The sequence below is a fragment of the Lycorma delicatula genome, chromosome 1 (assembly GCF_047948215.1).
Source record: "Lycorma delicatula isolate Av1 chromosome 1, ASM4794821v1, whole genome shotgun sequence".
Lineage (NCBI taxonomy): Eukaryota > Metazoa > Arthropoda > Insecta > Hemiptera > Fulgoridae > Lycorma > Lycorma delicatula.
The window spans coordinates 6,919,056-6,940,825 of record NC_134455.1 but is presented as its reverse complement, the minus strand read 5'-3'; the positions used below and the strand labels follow the sequence as shown (position 1 = coordinate 6,940,825).

The window sequence follows — 21,770 nt, the reverse complement described above, 5'->3', positions numbered from 1 at the left end:
AAAAGTAGATTATCAAGCATCAGACATGACATGAGAACCCCAAAATGAAACAACCATGGAAAAAATCTTTTAAACACTTTCAGTTATTCCAAACAAAAACATTCTTCTTATTTTTATTTTTAACAGTGAAATTAGATTAAGATTTCTTCTACTTCATCACTTTCACTTTTGTACAGAAGAATATGACTTTGGTACAAAATTTAGAAAAGTATATTACACACCATTATAAAAGTGTAAAAAAGTGCAAGTAGTTTTTTTTTACAGGCAGATCAACATTAAATTTATTACATGCAAGGTATGGATTTAATACTACTTTTGTTTTGTTCACATGTTTTGGCAACAGTAGCTTTGTTTTTATGGAATAAAAAACAATCTGTGAAAAATGTTTGTTTTTTTCAACCAGACTGAAAACTCGTTTAATAAACAAAATATTAAATAATCAACCATTAGTCATATAAATTTACTGCAAGGTGAGACTACTTTGACCGAGTGTATGTATCAGAAATCTTTGGTAGACTTTTTCTTTTGATTTTTTTCACAGTTAATTTGTTTCATAAACTTTAACCCTTTGAAATCTATTGTCATACCAAGAAAAATGGTCTTCACAATTACTCAATTTCCATTTTACAACACAACATATAAATTCGGATAAATATCTTCTTAGAATGTTTATTACATTTTGTACTTCTGTTTCTTTTAAAACATTTCTGAATAACAATATATTTTCAAGTTTACAGACTATAAATAATTCCATAAGGTTACAAAAGTAAACTTCTAGGGAACTATGAATATTATTTTATTTATAATTAGTTTTCTACTTATTTTAAAAGTAAAACTTAGTAAAATATTAGTCACATTTTATTGTCTTTTATATTTTTAAGCAATAAAACCTAATTTTATTTCTTATAAATACAGACCAGTTATCAATGAAAAGTCTAGTAAAAGTCTTTCATGAACGAACATTATTATTCTCTCAATTATAATAATAATTCATTTCTAACAAAGTTTTTATCTCTAACTTTCACTTAACTAATATTATTACATATTAAATATTTGTATACTATATTTGAGAATTATTGCTTGATTTAATGCAACTGCTATTTATAGATTTTATATGTATGATATTTATGCTTTAAAGTTCCCTTAGGTCATGAGACTATTATTTGATGGCTGACCAAAACACAATTTGTAGTCTTACATGACAGTTCCTTTCAGTATCTGTTATAATTAAAAAATTACACATTTTTCTAATTTTAAATTAACATTTTTTTTTAAATCTGCAAGTGGTGCAAAATGATTGTTATGGTTTTAATAAATTTCTGTTGGGGTCCTAGATACGCTAAATTAATATAATCTCTTGTTTTTTATGGTTTTACGGAATATTATTTTTTTAAATTATTAAAAATAAGTTTTCCCGCAACTTTGGGGAGTCTTGGATTTGATTTAAAAAATTGACATTATATATTTTATGCCTTTTAATAAACCTTACATTAGTGCATTTGAACAAACTTGATAGCTTATACACTGTTATTGCGTAATGATAATTACAAAATTTTAATTTTGTTGGCCATTTTGAGGTGAATGCGATAGCTGATCATAGCCATTCATGTACCTTTTTAATCTGTAACAAGTTTAATCTGAATCTGAAATCAAAATCTGACACAATTGAACACAAAAGTGTTCACACACATATATAGTGAATTCAATAAGTTAGTATTCATCCATCTCATATGTCATTTGAGTTGAACCACCATAAAAATTAAACAAATGTTTGGTCACATTAGAAATTACATCAGTGTTTAAGAAATCGTACTTTTCCTTTAAAAAAAGAAATTTTTTCTTTAATGTTGAAAGACATGATGTTTAGCAGACTTATTCCAAAACAAAACCCTGGCCATTATGTTTAAAACTACAACAAAGGGTTCAAGTTATCCCCAATTGACTATTTTTCACATTTTTTTTTCATAAATAACATACAAAAATCAATCTATTATATTAAAATTAAAATATTTATGCTACATACCCTAAAAGTCCCTGTTACCTGACTAATGGGTTTTACTTTCCCAAGGATTTTACACCAGTATATATTAAAGACAATAATAATATGAAATGGTCATCAATAAAATAAAAAAAAGTTCTACTAAAAAAAAAATTAATAAATATAAAACTGCAATTAAATGAATACATTAATACAAAATACTTTACATTTTTAAAAGATGCATTAACAGCAAACACTTAATACTGATTATCATGCTGATACTATATTACACATCTTTATCACAAGAAAAATTTGTGATATCTGCTTTTCTTTTTGCCTAAGTAAAAAATGTTTTCTCATATAAAGCCAAACAGTCAAGCATTAGGCACAAACTACGTTCAGTATATCTATAAAAAAAAAGACATGGGGATCTACATACAAAAAACTAAGTCTGTTTGTTCAGGATAATCTACTACTGAACATATGTGAAGGATTCGATAATTATTTAAAAGCTTAAATCTGCTCGACTGAAACAGTCTAGTAGTAATTATATATTTCTCCCCTACCTCAACCAAACTTAATAAATAATAAAGTGTGATTATGAGAAAACCTATTATAACTTTGGAATCCGTTCTTTGAATCTAGTAAGTCTTACAAGGTTAGGTAAGGTAAGGGTACACAACATCCTGAAACCCACCCCCCAATAAATGATGGACTTTACATGAGGAAATTTGAAACATTGCAATATTTTAACCTTTCCTTACAAAATTTGTTCTGATACCAGACTCATGTAAAGAAAAAATTAACACACTAGGATCTTCACTTAACATCCCTAATCAAACACCATAAAATTTTTTTCTTCACGTGAAACACATTCACATAGCATTTCAAATTTGGATCATTCCATGTCAAGTGATCCAGTTTTGAAAATCATTCTTAGTTGACCATCTACAAATATCATCAAATTTTTGGTGGAGGTTCCCCATGGTCAGAAATGCCATTTTACCAAATTGCAGTTCTTTATCTGCTACGGCTGATTTTTTGTGGCTTTTTGGAAAAGGGGTACTTATAGTTTGTGGACACATGTAAAAATTATTATCTTTGACTAACAATTTCGACGGCAATAATAAAGACAGATTCGAATTTTGGTACTGTTGGTTAACTTTTTATGCTATATCTGAATATGTTAGTCACAAGATTCTTCTGAAACCTGGTTTTGAAATATAGCAGCTGAAATCACCCAAAAATTTGTTGCAACATTTTGGAAGTCAAAGTTTGAGCTAATATATTTCCTTATCTAATACTTTACAGAAGAATCTTATGTCATGATCAAATTTGTTTGACCAAATTTGATCATGATTTGATGGTTTGGTCATGACATGGTTTTTGGCCCAACTTAAAGGCTTATATATCAGGTAAACCTTCTCAGATTTTGTTAATTTTATAATAGGTGGAAAGGGCAGCTTTTAAACAACATAATCCATGCATTTTGTTTTTTGACCTGTACATTATAGTAGGTAAGAAAACTTTTCAAAGATAATTAATCTTTTGCATGTGACAGATTTTTAATCTGTGGACATTTCTAGTTAGTTAATTACAGCTGAAGGTAGAAAAACATTCAATGCTTCAAAGTATTATTAGATTTTTTTAAAGAATGTTAAAAAATTTTCAATATCTTGAAAAAAATTTGCAGTGTTCCAGAAAATTTTGGTCTAATGCAGAACTTTCTAGGCTGATCTGAAAAATTCCATTTTATAAAATGTTCTAAAAAGCTCTATTCTACAGAACATTATAGAAAGTTCTGAAATATTCTGGGAAACTCCATTCTCCAAAAAATTCTATGAAATTTCTGGAAAATTCCATTTATTCTAACACTGTAGAATGCTATTTATTTTGAATGTTATTTATTTATATAATCATCAACTTTTTAAGAATTAGCATAGCTGTTAGTGAATAACTTCTATAATCAGTTTTGACATTTATTGTTATCTCCAATTGTGTTTTGAATTGTTTTAAAATGAGTGAAGTTCTTAGCCCCTGCCATTTTGGCAAGCCTGATGGTTCTGAATGCCATATGTCTAACGTTTAATTATGAAAAAGCTTTTTTGTTGCCTGTGAAAGAACTATAACCAATGGACAAAGAACTTTTACAGCGGCAATCTGGAATTAGCTTTAATGAGGATGCTAACATATGTTCCTATCATAAAGTTGTTTAGCTGATGAAGTTAGAATTCCTACAGAAGGAATGCTATAATTCAATTGGAAAAGAGTCACAAAAAACCAGCAAAGGATTGTAGCCTATTGATATTGATTCTGCTGACAGATTAAAAAAAAGCTTTAACAAATTATTACTTGAAACCAGGTCAAAAGTTATGCCCACGATATAGGCAAGAATTGGCTCAAAGAGATTCAACCAAAGGATGATCAACCACAATCAGAATCAAGTGATGTGGAAATGCTAGAGGCTTCTGGAAGAATGGATGCCTCACTGTCACCACCTGGAATCTCTCCTTTGAAGCTTAAAAATGTCACAAAATGGGATTCAAGAGGCTACCTGAAGCAGAAGGTACGAAGAACACAAGATGCTATTGCTATTGCTACTACAGCAGCAGCAGCTACTGCTGCTGGTTTGAGTGTTACTGATGAAATGCAATCATTAAAGAGTAAGCAGAGTCAAGGATGTAAAGATCTGTAAATCCAGAGCTGATGAAGAGCTCAAGTCCTGATTTTGATCTCAGCTTGCCCACAAATTCAGATTTTGACATTGGCACCTACCTAGTAGCTAAAGTATTGACAAAATAGCTGATGAATTCCAGATTTCAATGAAAATGGTGAAGCAGGCCAGGAAGCTAAAATCTGAAGTTGGTATTTTGACAATACCAGGGAAAAAGGAAGGAAAAAATTGTAGGATGATATTATAAAGATCCCTCAAATTTTTTGAAGATGATTAATTTTCCCGCTGTCCAGAAATGAAAAATTTTGTTTCAGTTAGGACCAATGGTGAAAACGTCCACGTGCAGATACATCTACTTCTGTGCGATTTAAAAGAGATTTCGTAGCTTATTGCTCACTTTATGGCCATGAAATTCGCTTCTCAAAATTTTATGAACTTATGCCAAAGTGATGCATCACAGATAGTGCTGCTGCCACACATTCAGTTTGTGTTTGTACCACTCATCAAAATGTTAAGCTCATGATAGCTGCAATATCCATCAAGGATGACTACAAGGTACTAATTGAGAAAACTATCTGCAGCTTAGAATCTAAGGATTGCATGCTACAACATTTTGAACATTGTACTGGAAAAACTAAATTGGGAGTCCCTATTTATTAGATGAGCTTAAAGATTATGACTTGGAGGAACTAATAGAACACAAGCAATGGATTCATACAGACACAGACTATGGAAAATTTTATTGAAGAGCTTTCCTTAAAGGTCTTTTGCCTGACTATCCACAATTTTGTTATAAAACATCAAAGTTCATATTTAAAACAATCGAAAGAAAATTTAAATGACAAATCATATCCTGATAGATTTTTGACTGAACTGATGAAATACTTTAAGACAGTGACTGAAATAAAGAATATGCACTACTTCAGTAATTGTTCAGCTGCTCAATACAAAACTTTCAAGAATTTTATCAATTTGTGCCACCATGAAGAAGACTTTGGGATAACAGCTGAATAGAAACTTCTTTGGTACTAGCTATGAAAAATCACCTTGTGATGGAACTGGAGGTACTACAAGACGATTAGCAGCACTTGTGAGTCTTCAGCAACATATAGAAAACCAGATATTTATTACACAAAGAGACTTATTTGAATTTTGTACAAAAAATATACCAGGAATCAGATTCTTTTTTATTTCAAGAGAAGTTGAGAGAATCCAACCTGAACAGAAAAGCCAGTTTAGTAGTGGTCACACAATTGCTGCAACAAGAACTACCAGTTTAAGCCAGTTAACAGAGCTAAAATCCAAGTCAGCAGTCTCAAATGATACTTCAGTATTTGAAGCTAATATTTATGAAACGGATAAACTTACTCAAAGCATATATCACTAACCAGCTTGCAACCAGACCAATATTTGGCTTGCATGTATGACAATAGTTGGTAAATTGGAAATATATGTGACATTTTTTTTTAAGAACATGATGCCCTCATTATTTTTATGCACCCTCATGGTACAGCTAATTCTTATCACTGGCCCCCTAGAAAGGACAGTTGTCAGATTCCAGAACAGCACATTCATGCTACTCTTGAAACACCACCGACGACATTATCAGGATGACAATATATGTATCCAGAATACCCAGTTTATGATTGAGAAACAATTTTAAGCTGAAATGGAATTAAAGTATTGTGCTAAAAGATTTCTGACTACTTTAGATACACCATTATTCACAGTCTAGCATTCCAAACTGTATAAAAGTAACTGCCTTTACAAGGACTTGAATCTTAGAACTCTTGACTTCAAAAATCAGCTGAATTTGCGACGAAAAGTTTAACCACCAGACTAACTCCCTATCTTAAGTCACAATCTTTATTTAAATTAATTATGTAATGCCACTATACGTAACTTATCCATGTGTTGTTTTTGTTCATTACAACAAAATCTTCTTTACTATGAATGTATGTGCATGCATTTTTGTTTTCCATTCATCCACTGAATTTGTCATTTTAATTTTTTATTTTTACAGATCCATATTACAATTCAATACCTAAAGTCCTCAGATGCTTTTTAATTGTACTGTACAGTGTAACTGTTAGTTTAGTGTTCTTCGGGATACTGTATGTAACACGTATGACATTGAATAAAAGAGTTGTGTTAAACTTAAATACAAAAATCACAAGTAATCGAAGCCAGCAAGAAAGACAAACTGTCTTCTAGAAACTTAGTCGAAAAATCTGGCAAAGGTAAGAATCATACTATGAAATTTAAAAAAAATAAAAAAAAAGAGTTAAAAACTTAATGGTTGAAAGGGAGTGGTTCAAATAAAAGTAATATGCAAAAAAAAATGACAACGAAGATATTAATAAAATTTTTTTAATTTTATTTAAAAAATCTACTAAGATTGGAAAACTTAGTAGAAACTGAGGCTAACATAAAGAAGATAGATGAATTTATTGCCCACCACTGAGAGAAAATTGACGAAGACAAAAGCAATTCCGATGACGAGGACCGTTAACAATAACGAACAATACAAAAACTAGATCATACAGTGCTGCATTATTCACCCTATTAAACCTTCAGGAATTTTCACTTACAGCAAATAGTTCAGAGTTGTTTAACATAATTTATAAAGCCAGAATGAACAGACTAAAAAAAATAACTAATCTTTTTTTTCTTACAATAAAAACTAATTACATAATGATCAGTAATAAAGTAGAGTTAGGTTAATTTAAATGTTTACTTATTAAAGTATATTAGTTTAAGGTACTGAAATTCATTATTTTTCAAAATTATCACAGTTCCTAAATTAAAATACAAAACCAGTTCTACAAGCCAGTATACTGTACTGTACATGCTAACAAAAGACAAAAATTCTGTGCTTATAAATTTGCTAACAAGGTACTGTAAAATCCACTGCTGAAAATGAAATGGGGTTCTGGTAAGTACACTACCAAATTTTTCTTTTTAATTGTATAATCCACTAGTTCATCCCTGTATTCACCAGAATCCTATTCACAACAGAAAATATTTTCAGTCCAGCGAAATTCCATTAACTTTTGATTATAACTTTTAAAAGTTAATTCCATTATCTTTTGATAATGATTATAATTGATTATAATCAAAAGATAATTTATTTTTATGTACAGTCCATGTCATCTGAATAATAGAGAATGCATGCTAATATCAATCTTTAAACATCTGACACTATTTGTTAATAAATTTTGAAGAATTTCGTTAGCAATACAAGAATATCAAGTTGATATATGCCAATAAAAATAAAAGTAATTATGCTGCTAAAGGAATAATTCTATTTAGTATAGACAGGTTCCATCAGCAAAACCACTACGAATTAGATTTGCACACCAGAGCTGTTCCTTAGCATATGAAACTGGCATATATTTTGTAAATAAGATTAACAAAATTAAATGATTTTTTTTGATGGTCAATATTTTGTCACCCAACAGCCTAGTACCAATTATTTATTATACAGGGTCATTCACGGGAACCGGATGTTTTTAAAATAAAAAATTGAATATTTACTTTAAAAAAGTTTTATTGGTACTGAAACACTTGTTAAATCAAAGCATTTGTTACTTACACATGAACGAAAAATTATGTCCGGCAAGTGATGTCCATTTTGGGCAATACATTGTATTGCCTCAATTCTTTGCAGCATGTCTACATCAATCTGGGTGACGTGATTACGAATTGCGATCTTTAGATCCTCCAATGTACGTGGTTTATTGCCGTACATACGCGATTTCAGAAACCCCCACAGAACAAAATCACAACTACTCAAGTCGGGGGACCAAGGAATGTCGTCGAATCTGGAAACAATCCGTCCCGGAAACAAGTTACAGAGAACAGTCATCGTTGCCCTCGCTGTGTGCGCTGTAGCTCCATCCTGCTGGAATAACACATTTTGAAAATCGATTCCCCGGTTTCGTAACTCAGGGATGAAAAACGTATTTAACATCGCAACGTAACGATCAGCTGTTACAGTTACGGCAGCGTCAATTTCTTCAAAAATATATGGTCCAATAACACTGACCTTTCCTATTGCACACCAGACAGTCACCTTTGGGCTATCAAGTGGTCTCTCGTGAAGCTGATGCGGGTTTCTTTCTGCCCAATACCGACAATTCTGTTTGTTGACGAAGCCATTCAGATGAAAATGGGCTTCGTCACTCATTAACAATAACAAATTTTCATTTTCTTCAAAAATGGTAAGAATTTGTCTACAAAATTGTAATCGCTGCATGAAATCTTGCTCGTTTAACTGTTGCACGACGGCTATCTTGTAAGGATGGAAATGCAGGTCTGTATGCAGAATTAGTTTTACCGTACTTGTGCTCATTTGAAGCGCTGCTGAATGCCTCTGAATAGAGCGGTGTGGGCTTCTGACAATGGCTTCCTTTACTCGTTCGATGTTCTCCGGAGTGCTATCAGTTCGTTGGGGACCCGGTGGTTTTTTCTTCAATATTGAACCACTTGTTCGAAGGTTGTTTACCCATCGCAATATTGTGTTACAAGAAGGGACACTTGCATTACGATGGATATTAAACTGACGGCGGAAATCTCGCTGAACAGCAGTTACGGATTCGTCATTTCGCACAAAACTGTCATACGCGTACAGGCGTTGGTCTAGCGTCCACGGCTCCATTTCAACGACTAAAATGTAAATGCTGTGAACAAAGGAAACGTCAAACACCAGCCATGTGCCCCTCCCACCATGAACGCCCGAGTACAACCCACTTCTCAAAACATGCCACTTTAAAAACAAACCGGTTCCCGTGAATGACCCTGTATAAGACAGTGGAATTACCAATAATCCTTTATGGATCATAATTGTGATCATAATGTCATTAACAGAGAAAGGTAAAATGATGTGCAAAAAGGGATTTTTACGGAATATGGCTAGGTATTCTTTTGCTTTTGTAGCATTTTTATTCTGCATCTTTTGATTGACATATTGCTTCTAATCCTTTAGTATTCACAAAGTTCATATTTACATAACTTTCAATTACTCTTCCTGAATAGATTCAGTTCTACATATGTCAAGTAAAGAATACCTAGCAACATTCCATAAAAATTCCATTATTACACATTCTATCCTTTTCATCAGTTGAATAATAATTAAATTGACCAATATTCTGATCCATCACTGATTTTCACTTCACTTCTTGGTTTGCATTCACTTTATTATAAAAGTACCCTTTGAAATTTACATCTTCTAATCTACAAAATTATTGTAATAATGGCAAATAATATCTATATACATTCAAGCAGTATGAATTTTAAAATACTAATTAAAAAAATAAATAAAACTTAAAAAGATATTTTTTAATTCATTAGCATTTCTCCTGAATGCCAATTGTTAGAACAAATCAGCTACCAGTTTTACAATAAAAATATTCTTCTATCCTCAAATCCTTTATAAAGGATTGAAAAGGGTCATAATAAAAAATTTTAAACATATAAATCCTACTGATTCTTTTTTAATTATTCCCGTGAACAGAATAAATACTCTTTTTATAATGTTTGAAAACATATACACTGAAAATTATAAATGAAAAATTTTTACCTAAACTAACAATGATCTTTTAAAAACAATTGTAGAATTTTATGTAGCAAAAATCTTTATCTAAAAAAACAAATTATTCTTTACCTTAGGCATCAGGTTGAAACATTCTAAAATGTTTCAAGATAATGGAATAAACAATACTTAACAATATTATTACTAAAATGCATTCAGAAAGTCACAGTGCAGTATTCTTTGGAATTATGTGATGCGTTCTGTTCTTTTAGCGTTAGGTCGGTTGCCGAGTAGGTTTGTTGGTTGTTGCTCAGTAATAAACACAGAGACGTCAATTGTTGAGTTATGACAACGTGCTGCAGTTTGTGTTGTTTAGTTTACCGATATCAATAGTTGCAGAAAACGTATTTGTTCTTTTGGTACAGGAATGCATTTTTCATGTTGAACACGTCTTTTGTGAAAGCGACAAGTATACTGATTCAGTGAAGCACAAGTATTCTAAAAAGTTTCTAAATACTCCTGTTCCTCACTGCAATACAGTTCCAACTCTTAATGAAAAATTTCAGGTGAAAGGCTTTGTTGAAGATGCTAATCAAAGTGAAGGACCACCTAAACTAAATGAACAGAAACTGCTCGATATTTCAGACACTATGGCCGACAGTCAATCAAAGTCAATGTATAAGTTGGCATAGCGGCAAGTTATCAGACTTGCTGCCACACAAAGATGTAAGAAAAAAAAATTAACAATTACCTTTACAAAGTATATATGTTCAAGAATTGAAATCTACAAATTATGCCAAAAGACTAAATTATTGTCAACGGTTTAAACGTTTTATTTACCAAAATTCTGTTGGTATCCTAGACATTACATATTTTACAGATGAAGCACGGTCTCATCTGAGAGGGTGTATTAATTCACAAAATACATCACTGTGATCAACAATTAACTACCATGAATTACACCAGTAATCTTTTACATGTGAAGTGAAAATTGGAGCCTGGGTCAGTACGAATAGAATGCACATCACGTGTCCAATATTTTTTGAAAATATAGTTAATCTTATTGTGTTGTTTAAACAAATTCATTAGTTAGTTAAAAGAAGTAGAAATCAATCACAGTTGGTTCCAACAGGATGGCACCACGGCTAACCAGTTAATGACTTTTACAAAATGTCAATAGCGAACAAATCATTTCAAAGGATTTGTGCCCTACACGATCACCTGATTTGACTCCCTTAGATTACTTTTTATGTGGGGGGGGGGGGCAGCAAAACAAGCAGTGTATCACAACAGACCACACACGATTAACAAACTAAAAATCACAATTACAGTATATATATGAAACATTCCAGTACATACGCTGGTTAAAGTGTTTAAAAACAAATTGAAATGTATGCAGTGTAGTACTGATGTTGGAGAAGGTGACTTTCACCAATCCTTGAGGTCATTTTTATAAACTACTCCAGTTGTTGTAATATCCATTTTTATAAAATAATGAAATAAAAATACAAAGTAATAATTAGGAAAATTTTGTCATTACACTTGCATAATTCCAGCGAGCTACAACTTTCTGAACACACGATACATAAAAAATTATTTTTAACATTTTCATACGTACATTATTTCATACGCTGTGATTCTTCTTAAGACACGGTTAGATGCATCACAACAAAGCATAATACCATCTTCATATAAATCTACAGCAGTTACTAATCCTGGCCAAATCTCTAACCTGAAAAAAGTTAATATGCATAATCATATTAAATTAATAGCATAAATAACTTTTAAAATCCACCTAAATAGTAATAATGCTTAAAATGCAGATGCAAATTTTTATAACCTCTGACTTTGCTGCTGGCGTTACAGAAGAACCTGATCTTGCAGTGATGAACGAATACACTAGAAACTTAACAAAATCAGTCAGCTAATTATTCTACACTTCAACATTTGTATCCTAAATCCGGACGCAAACTATTTTTATTTTCATTTTTTAAGGTTGTCCTTGATGCACAACCAAAACAGGAAACTTTAAAAAAGCCAAGAACACACTTAGAAACAGTAAAGCCACAGAGAATCATTTTGATAAATAAATAGTCAAAGTAAGCAATAAGAACTGAGAAGTCTGTATATAAATCTCACATGGCTATTAAAAATGTACATAACTAGGTACTTACTTGAAATCTACTTCATTTTTCAACATAATTTTCACCAACACTGATAACACAAGCCTGCAAAAAATTTGGGTTGTGGAATATTTTTTTAACTTTGATAATTGATTCTTATGTATTTTTTAGCACTGAATCTGAAAATAACCTTCATTATAAATTTCAAAATTTCTAAAAAGTTGAAAAATTTCAAAAATGTGATGCTAAAAAAATAAGACAAATTTTTATAATAAATTAATATAATATATTCTACTTTTTGGCTTATACTATTCATTCTTATAGCTACACAGCTGAGTGATCTGATGAGGAGGGAGGGGTTTTGGGCTGAAGTTGATGAGACGGTGGGAGAGCTTGGCCGACAGGTTGTGACAGGACTTAATAAGGTGTAACATGTTTAGTGGCAGCTATGCATGCCATTCATGCATCGTCCAACTACTATCAGTGCTGTTTCAACAATCAGCATGCATAAATACAGTTTATTTTCCATCCTGCATGATAAACTGGTTTTTGTCAGTGGAGAATATATTTTCAGGCCATAACACAAATTTTTCGTTTTCAAAATTGCTTTAAGAGGCTGCAAAAATTCTACAGATTTTTTTTTTGTTACATTTGTGGTGAGTTAATGGCAGAAAGGCAAAAAAGAAATACAACCAGTTTTGTTCAACAAGTGATACCTCACATATTTCACTGTGAAAATAGGAGATCAAGACAAAACTTGGGCAACCCACTACATCTGCTGCATGTGTTGGACAGATGGTGGTCAAAGGGTGAACAAGAAGTGTTCAGATTTGAAGATCCAATGGTGTGGCAAGAGCCACGAAATCACACCAATGATAGTTTACTTTTATTCTACTGATGTTCACATTAAAAAAAGAATTGTCTATCCAAATATGTCATGCACTTTACGCACGGTTTCTCATCTTCCAGACATACCAGTGCCAATTCCACCAGAAAATTTACCTGAAATAGGCAGTAAAGAGATAGCTGAGCACCACAGCTTTATTCACAGACTGAACTTAACGATTTGGTTCATGACTTACATCTGACAAAAGAAAATTCAGAATTACCTGGTTTGAGGCTTAAAGAGAAAAACCCGCTAGCAGCTGGCACCTCACTTTCCTGTTTCAGATACAGAGAAAAAGATTTTCTTACATATTTTTAGGAAGAAGGAGAATTAGTCTTCTGCACTGATCTACGTGTACTTTTGACTCAATTTAAAAATCCGTACGAAAGTACTGATTGAAGACTTAATCATAAATGGATTACGTGAAGCAATCTCAAAATAATTTGATGCTTCTAGAACAGCAAAAAGGGTACACAAAGTTTCCTTGTTTTTTGTCAGAATGGGATAGCAGACAGGGAAAATCATTGGATAAGGAAAGATTGACCAAAAAGTGCCACATTAGAACCTGCAACAAAAATGTGCTCCGAAAAATTCTCATAGATCTGAATAAATTTCTCCTTCCACCTTTGCACATCAAATTAGGCTCGATGAAGCAATTTATCAAAGCCTTATCAAAAGAAGGTAAATTTTTTAAATACATCTATGACAAATTTCTAGTCTTATTAACCCCCAAACTAAAAGAAGAGGGTGTCTTTACTGGTCCTGACATTAGAAAACTTCTCAAAGATGGTAATATTGAGAAATAAATGGCAGTTGCAGAAAGAGAAGCCTGGCGAGCCTTTAAAGAAATAGTAACCAAATATCTGGGCAATAAGAAGGATCCAAACTTCAAATTAATCGTCGAGTAAATGCTACAGAAGTATAAAAATTTAGGCTGTTCCCTGAGCTTCAAGGTTGATTCATTTCCTAAATTCACATGTAGACTATTTTCCTGAAAATCTGAGTGCCGTTAGTGAAGAGATAGGCAAGAGATTTCATCAGGATATCAAGGAAAATGGACTAATACGATGATGAGTAACTACTGCTGGATGTTGCACCGAGCTAAACCCTATAGAGAACATAGAAGGAAAGGCACAAAGCAGCTGCTTTGTGCCTTTCCTTCTATGTTCTATATGGCTTATATTCTATAAGCCATCCAAAGACACTTTGACACATGGAATAAAATCAAAGAATTTCATATACTTCGTCATTAAGAGTGGGCGAAGAAGGGAAGTGCTTCCTAAGTCATGACGTACCTCATAAAAATTAATTAAATTAATTTAAAAATGCACTATGATAAAAATAAGGCTTATTTTGTGGCAATTTTCATTAGAAATTAAGGTGTCACTGACTCCCCCTCACCATCCTATTCAGACCACTCCTCAACTATTTAGCTATAAGAATGCATAGTGTAAGTGAATATATTATATTAATTTATTATTAAAAAAATCACATTTTCGCAATTTTTAAATTTTTACAAATTTTGAAATTTGCAATTTGCGAAAAATCCTGACATTACAGTAAAAAAATGAAGGTTATTTTTGGATTCAGTGCTAAAAAATACATAAGAATCAATTATCAAAAATTAAAAAAAACATAACATTGCAGGCTTGTGTAACAGTCCAAAATCAGCTGCATAAAAATCTTTCTGTAACAGCAACATTTAGACCTCATAATTATCATCATTATCTGTAAAACATTTTATTGTGTTGGTGAGGTTTTAGCTAACTAACCAGATAACAGTTCTTTGAGGTACGTGTGGGATTGTAAGGCACACATTAAAGAGTTTCTGTTCTAATTCATTAATTCTTTCCTAAGCTAATCAAATTGTACGAGGTCTGCAATCACTGTGGTAAAGTACACACCTCTGATCAATAAACTTTATTATTTTCTTACAATTGTTGAATATAAACAGAACAGCCCCTTCAAAATATGACGCAGTATTTCAATACCTCAAAATGAGGTAACACGCTTCTTGTGAATCCTGAAATACCATAAGCATAGCCTTCTTATCAGCTGTGGGTGGCACTGAATTTCTTATATCAAGGTAAAGATGGATTTTTCCTTGCCTGAACATGTTTTGATTAGCTGGTTACACATAATTCACTCCCCACCATAGCAACAATCCTGTTAAACGTGTCTTCTTATATTTCATTGGTGCACAGAGACATTTCAAGCACATTCATTTCATATTCTTCAGGCAATTGTCTGGGTTCACACACTTTCAGATATTCAAAAAATTATGCGTATAGACTAAGCCACGAGAACACCTAATTAAAGATTTGATGCTATCCATCATTACTTGCCTATCAGAATGAATCGTGTCCACCAGAAGCTCTGTTGGTTTTGTTAAGTTGGTTTTGATCAGGATGTCCAGGTTAAGTTTTCAAAACTTTTAAATTCAACAGAATTTACTTAGTTGTGCATCACTTTATTTATATTACAAACATTTTTTAGTATCAACAGAAAACATTTTCCGGATATCCTTTGCAAGAAGTCCTTGTGTCCAAAATGTAAACAGTAAGCTGCTATTCTGATCTGCATTCCTTTGGCAGAGTTGCCATTTAAAATTATCTGTACACATAAGCATCTTCTACTGGCAACAGCTAACTGAATATCATCAAGACAGATTGCACAATTACCACCAAAAGAACCTTTAGAATCTTCTCACTTCTGTTACTACTACCTTCAACTATCATACAACAATTTACAACCTATTACTGATTTTCCCCACATACAAGTCAAATTAATAGAAGTCAGTACATAACAAACCTCCATGAATAAGCATAACACCTACAGTGTTTCAAACAAACGCTTAATGAAGTGAAAGATGAAAGGATTGAAAGTGAATGAGAAGAACACAACATCCAAGAACAAATTGATTAAACAAAAAAATAAAAAAGATTTATTGAAAATTAATAAACATTGCCATCTATGTTATAAGACAGAATACTGCAAGTTTCTGGACCTACCAGAGAAATCAGTAACTTATAATGAAACATGTGTATTAATTAACACAAACTTGTAAATTAGAAGAACTATAAAAATCACTGGAAATAACTACAAAACCAAAAAACCCAAACAAATAATTTAAATAAGATAATTAATAGATTAAAACACATGTTTCAAGTAAATCAATATTACTCTAACATTAAAGCAATATTTTATATTTATTACTTGAATTAATCTACCAATGTTTTGGAAATGAAAAATTTACTCTAAATTTTTCACTAACGAGCATTGGCACAATTATACAGCAAGTGATTCACAAATTAGTTGACACATAACATGATACCAAAACAAAATATACATTACTTACCAAAATATAGTTACTTTTTAAAAAATGCAAAACAGAAAACATATTTTTACTTTTATTAACATTTTTGTTATATGAAAAATTATAGAAATTAAAAAACATAAAATCACATTACACACCTACTTTCTATTTTTGTTATTTTACTAAAATAGCAAAGCTACAGCAAAATTATTTTAAGTTAATTTATTTCTTTAATTAACTTTACATTAACCTTACCAGCTGTTTATGTTGTTGAAGTTGCCACTATAGTAAACACAATTTAGATGTAAGCGTTACATAAAAATAGTGAGCATTTTTACTGAATGAGAAATAAATTTCATGTTACAATAAAGCTGAAACCAGAAAATGTAATAAACTTACAGGAATTACTTCTACCATAAATAAAAAATGGAAGCTTAGTTTTTGAAAAAAAAAAAAAAAAACAAACTGGATGAATAACACAGGTCTGTTTTTTAATGACCAAAAAATTGTTTTCAGATGATTCTTAGGTAATTCTGGTGCTGAATCCAAATATGACTTTTCTCCATCACATAAGCAACTTTTCACTAAAAGGCTTCACATTTTTTTTTTTAAAGATATAAAAATTAATTTTTAGTTAAATTTAGAATTTATCACAAGTGTTATGAAAAACAAGATTACTTTAAAATATCATTAAAACTAATGAAAACACAAAAAAATACTTTTTTTTCCTGTTTAGCCTCTGGTAACTACCGTTAAGATAATTCTTCAGAGGATGAATGAGGATGATATGTATGAGTGTAAATGAAGTGTAGTCTTGTACATTCTCAGTTCGACCATTCCTGAGATGTGTGGTTAATTGAAACCCAACCATCAAAGAACACCGGTATCCACGAACTATATTCAAATCCGTGTAAAAATATCTGGCTTTACAAGGACTTGAACGCTGGAACTCTCGACTTCCAAATCAGCTGATTTGGGAAGACGCGTTCACCACTAGACCAACCCGGTGGGTTACAGTAAAATTCTTATGTCCTTAGAACCACACTCCTTACAAAATATTTTTCTTCATTTCAATGCTCTTTTTGTTGCTTATTCTTTTGTGGTCTTGCAGCAGGTCCCTTTTTAAGATCCATTCTTGATCACGTTCTATCTCCCTTGTATCACCTCTCCATCTCTTTTATGTCTTGGAGGAATCTTTTCCCCTGCTACTCACTTACTGCACAATTTTCAGAAAAGTAGTCGAGGTAAAAATGTATAAAATGTACTTTTAGAGTCATTTTACAGCCAAATGTTTGAATCTTTCTAATATATTTTGTAACAATATTTTTATAATCTTCATCTTTTTTTATAACTGTATCCTTGAAGGCTTTACAAACTTGTTTTTCTGCTTCCTCCATATTACATTCAAATATTTCATCTTTCATAAACCTTTCTTATAATATGGCCCAGCAGAAACAACCTATTTATCTTTGTTTCTGATAAACTTGGAAACTGATTGCAAAATACTTTAATGACTCCCCATCTTGCTACAATGCCTTCACAATTTGCTTCATTAATCCTAATTTAAAAAGTAATGGAGGAAGCAAAATTTTGCTTGGCTCTACTAAACTTCCTCTTTCAATGTTTTTTATGACAACTTTTAAAGGTTTTTCTTTGTGGCCATTCCTTTTTTAGTATAGTGCTGCTTTCTATCACAACTATCCCACTAGCACAAAAAAACATGGATATTTGGTCTAACCACTTTTGATCAAGTAACAAAGAAAGTACAATTTTATCGGTATAGACTGTCTAATGTTGATCCTTATACCAAAAATTAATTTAAAGTAACTCAAAATTTTTATAACACTTTCAAATGAACAGAATTCCCTACTGGTAAAGAAGTCTCCATTAAGAAACCTTGTAGTCAATATGGACCTGTTCAATGAGTCCAGATACATCACTATAGTAGACTAATGCACCTTCTTTAGAAAAATATTGAACAAGTCTTTTTTTCCTTCCTAAACCAGTAAAAGGTGGTGTCACTAGCTAACAAATCTTTTCCTAAAAAAAGATTTGAAGATCTTCAGCCTAAAAGTTCAGCAGAATCCTTAGGAAGGTATAAGTCCCTCACCAAATCATTTTATTTGGATTGCTTCAACAGTTTTGGTTCATCACTTCCAAATCATAATCAAAATTTTCATCATCCAATTCATTGGCACAGGCCTGTGAAACCATTTCTTCACCATATATCATCTAATTCATCTGGTAGTGAAGGAACAGGTATATCTGGTCCATGAGGTACAGGACATATCACTGAACGAAAGATAAAGTGTCCATTATGTTTTTTAAATTGAATCCCTGTACTGTACATGAACAAAAGTAGCAATTATGGCTATGATTGGTTGGTTCTTTCCAAACCGTAGGCACTCCTAATGGCAATACTGTTGTATTTCTGTTTGTGACCACTGTATAGTGGCGAAACTCTTAAACACACATTGAACAAACCTTATAAGGAGCCCAAGATAGTCTTGGTCTTCTAATTTCACACCCAGATATGCAAAATATACCTTTTTACAAATTCCGTAATTTTTTTTGTTGTTCTTTGACAGTAGAGTTTCCAAAAATCTAGCAAAGCAAGTAGAGACATGTTGATACAGCCTCTTGATGCCTTTGAAATTTAATTTAATAAAAACATGGTACAAAAAAGATATAAATATATTTTTTCACGTGTTCACAGGTCAATCAGGATATTGAGAGACTGACACAATTGAAAATATTTATATAACAATTAATTCAGGAGCAAAAATAAAATAAGACAAATCAATAATAATAAACAATGATTACCTACAAAATATGATTTCAAGTAAGGGCAAGATTCATTTACTAATAGTTAAACAAAAAAACCAGAATTCAGTCCTGTTGATAAAAGACATTATAATGACCACTAATATTTACACCTTTAACAACTGGTATTGTATTACTATGAAGATAAGATTAGTCTAAGGGTCTTTCACTGCAAATACCTTTCCTATTTAACACTTCCTTTCTCTAATTGTCAATCAGTAACTTACCAAACAACTTCTTGTAGTTACCCACTGTCTACACTGGAAACACACACACTGTCACTTCAATCGCGTGTCGAACTTATACTCGTTTCTTTACTGACTCAATCTCCTGGCCTAAACTGATCTAAACTCATCGGTCCTGGAGTATTTATACTCATATCCTCTTGACCTGCAGAACCAGACCCAAATTTCTTAAATGTTGAGGTGTGAGACTTATTATCAAGTCCTTACATTTTTCCATAACTCCTACTCTCGTCCGGTAATTCTTCTCACTGAACATCTGTTGACCATGTACTAGGGAGCAGTATTACAAAGAACGATTGTTAAATGGACTTATTAGAAACAGAAATCCTTTTAGTCCCCTTCTGGATTCCTTCCATTACTACTTTCTTCTTAATTGGCAGGAATTCGTTACTCAGGTCTGTTATATCAGTCTTGTTAAAATATATAAAGAAAGTTATAGAATATATTTAAAAAAATTATAAGTTAAATGAATGAAGATGTCATATACTAATAGCACAAATGCACACAATTGTAAAAAAGGTACTGAATTTAATTTTTTGTCTAGAATAGCAGATGGTGGTAGTGGTGAGGAGGCACACATGCAGTAACAGGAAAATGATCAAAGAGTAACAAGAATGTAGTAGCTGTATGTATCTTATATATTATTACTTTCAACTTCTTTATCATAAATCCACTACATTTTTATTCAGAATATCAGCTTTTTCCATTTTCATTCATAAAAAAAATTATGATTTTACAAAATGAACTTCATTTTACAAATGAAGTTTTAGAAAATGAACCTTTACAATAGGTTAATATCTATAGTTAGAAAATGAAATGACAAATTGTGAAGAAACCTTACATGATGGAATTTTTTTAAACGTTTTCCCATTTCAGCGCCAATAAAATCTATTGAAATCACTAGACAGATTCTAGGCAATTTTACTATCACAGACCTGTGTAATTTATTGTTTCAACTTTTTTTATCAGTCACCAACTTGTACGGAAGTCAGCTACAGTTTCATATAGCTGTTACATATTAAGCTACTTATTTTATTTTTTAATAAACAAATTTGTCTAAGTATTTTGAATATTTTTATATTTAAAAAAAAATATTGGTATGATTTTGGTTGCATAATACAGTCTATGTTTGAAACTGAATGTTTTAATTTTTATATAAGACTTAAATTTTAGTAATTTATTGCAGTAATCAATTATACTTTGTAAATTGATAAAATTAAGTAAATAATTATACATCAATATCAAATATTTTTAACTACACTAATAAAACCCTACAAAGTATATAGGTAATTTTCATTATTGTTTTCAAGAAATTCAAGCATTTAAACAAAATTTTTACATGGCATTTTATAATGTTTTTTTTAATTCTGAGGTCTTTTTGCATACATTTAAAAAAAACAAATTTCATTAGTTAAAAACTAATCCAGGAGACTGCATTTTCCAGGAACATAGAAATACAACACAAATGACACATATTAATGCTAAATCTTAAATAATGGTCTATAAGATGATGCAAGAGTTAATTTTCACTTAAGATAATTTTTTTTTTGCAAAATTAAAGTAATATTACACAGCTGAAAGAGTAATTCCATATTTATAAAGATAAAAATAATCATAACAACCTATCTTCAACTTTTTTTTTGTCTTCAGTCATTTGATTAGTTTGATGCAGCTCTCCAAGATTCCCTATCTAGTGCTAGTTGTTTCTTTTTGGTATATCACCTACATCCTACATCCCTAACAATTTGTTTTACATATTCCAAACGATGCCTGCCTGCAAAATTTTTTCCTTCTACAATATTTTTTCTACTTTTTTTTCAATGAATGAGAATAATGTGGACTTCATAAAAAAATTTGAGGACGGATCACAAGCCTACTTCATTGTAACTCTGGATTTGACGTCCTCCCACTGCCTCCAACAGCACTAACAGAAATCACATAGGATAAATCTGAATTGTTGAGGGGATGTTCTAAGTTTTACATCTAAAGTTACCCACTGAGTAAAATCAGGCCTTCTATATTAACAATCTATTCACTCATAACCTCTAAAAATTACACAAATTTTTATCATGAGACGGCATAAACTTTTTTTTAAATTCAGAATTAAAAACGTTTTATCAAATTATAAATAGCACAAAAAATATCAGTGGCATTCTGACTTAATCTCTGAAAAAAATTAAGAATATATAAAG

General features: G+C 31.4%; 1 protein-coding gene across 1 annotated transcript in view; it reads right to left on the bottom strand.

The window, feature by feature from the left end:
• Positions 1–21,770, bottom strand: part of AGO3 (Argonaute 3) — a 140,164-nt gene that overhangs the window by 75,101 nt on the left and 43,293 nt on the right. The window contains exon 7 of the mRNA XM_075362583.1: positions 11,804–11,917. Within this exon, the coding sequence (XP_075218698.1) occupies positions 11,804–11,917 (114 nt within the window). The remainder of the gene's footprint in view (positions 1–11,803; positions 11,918–21,770) is intronic.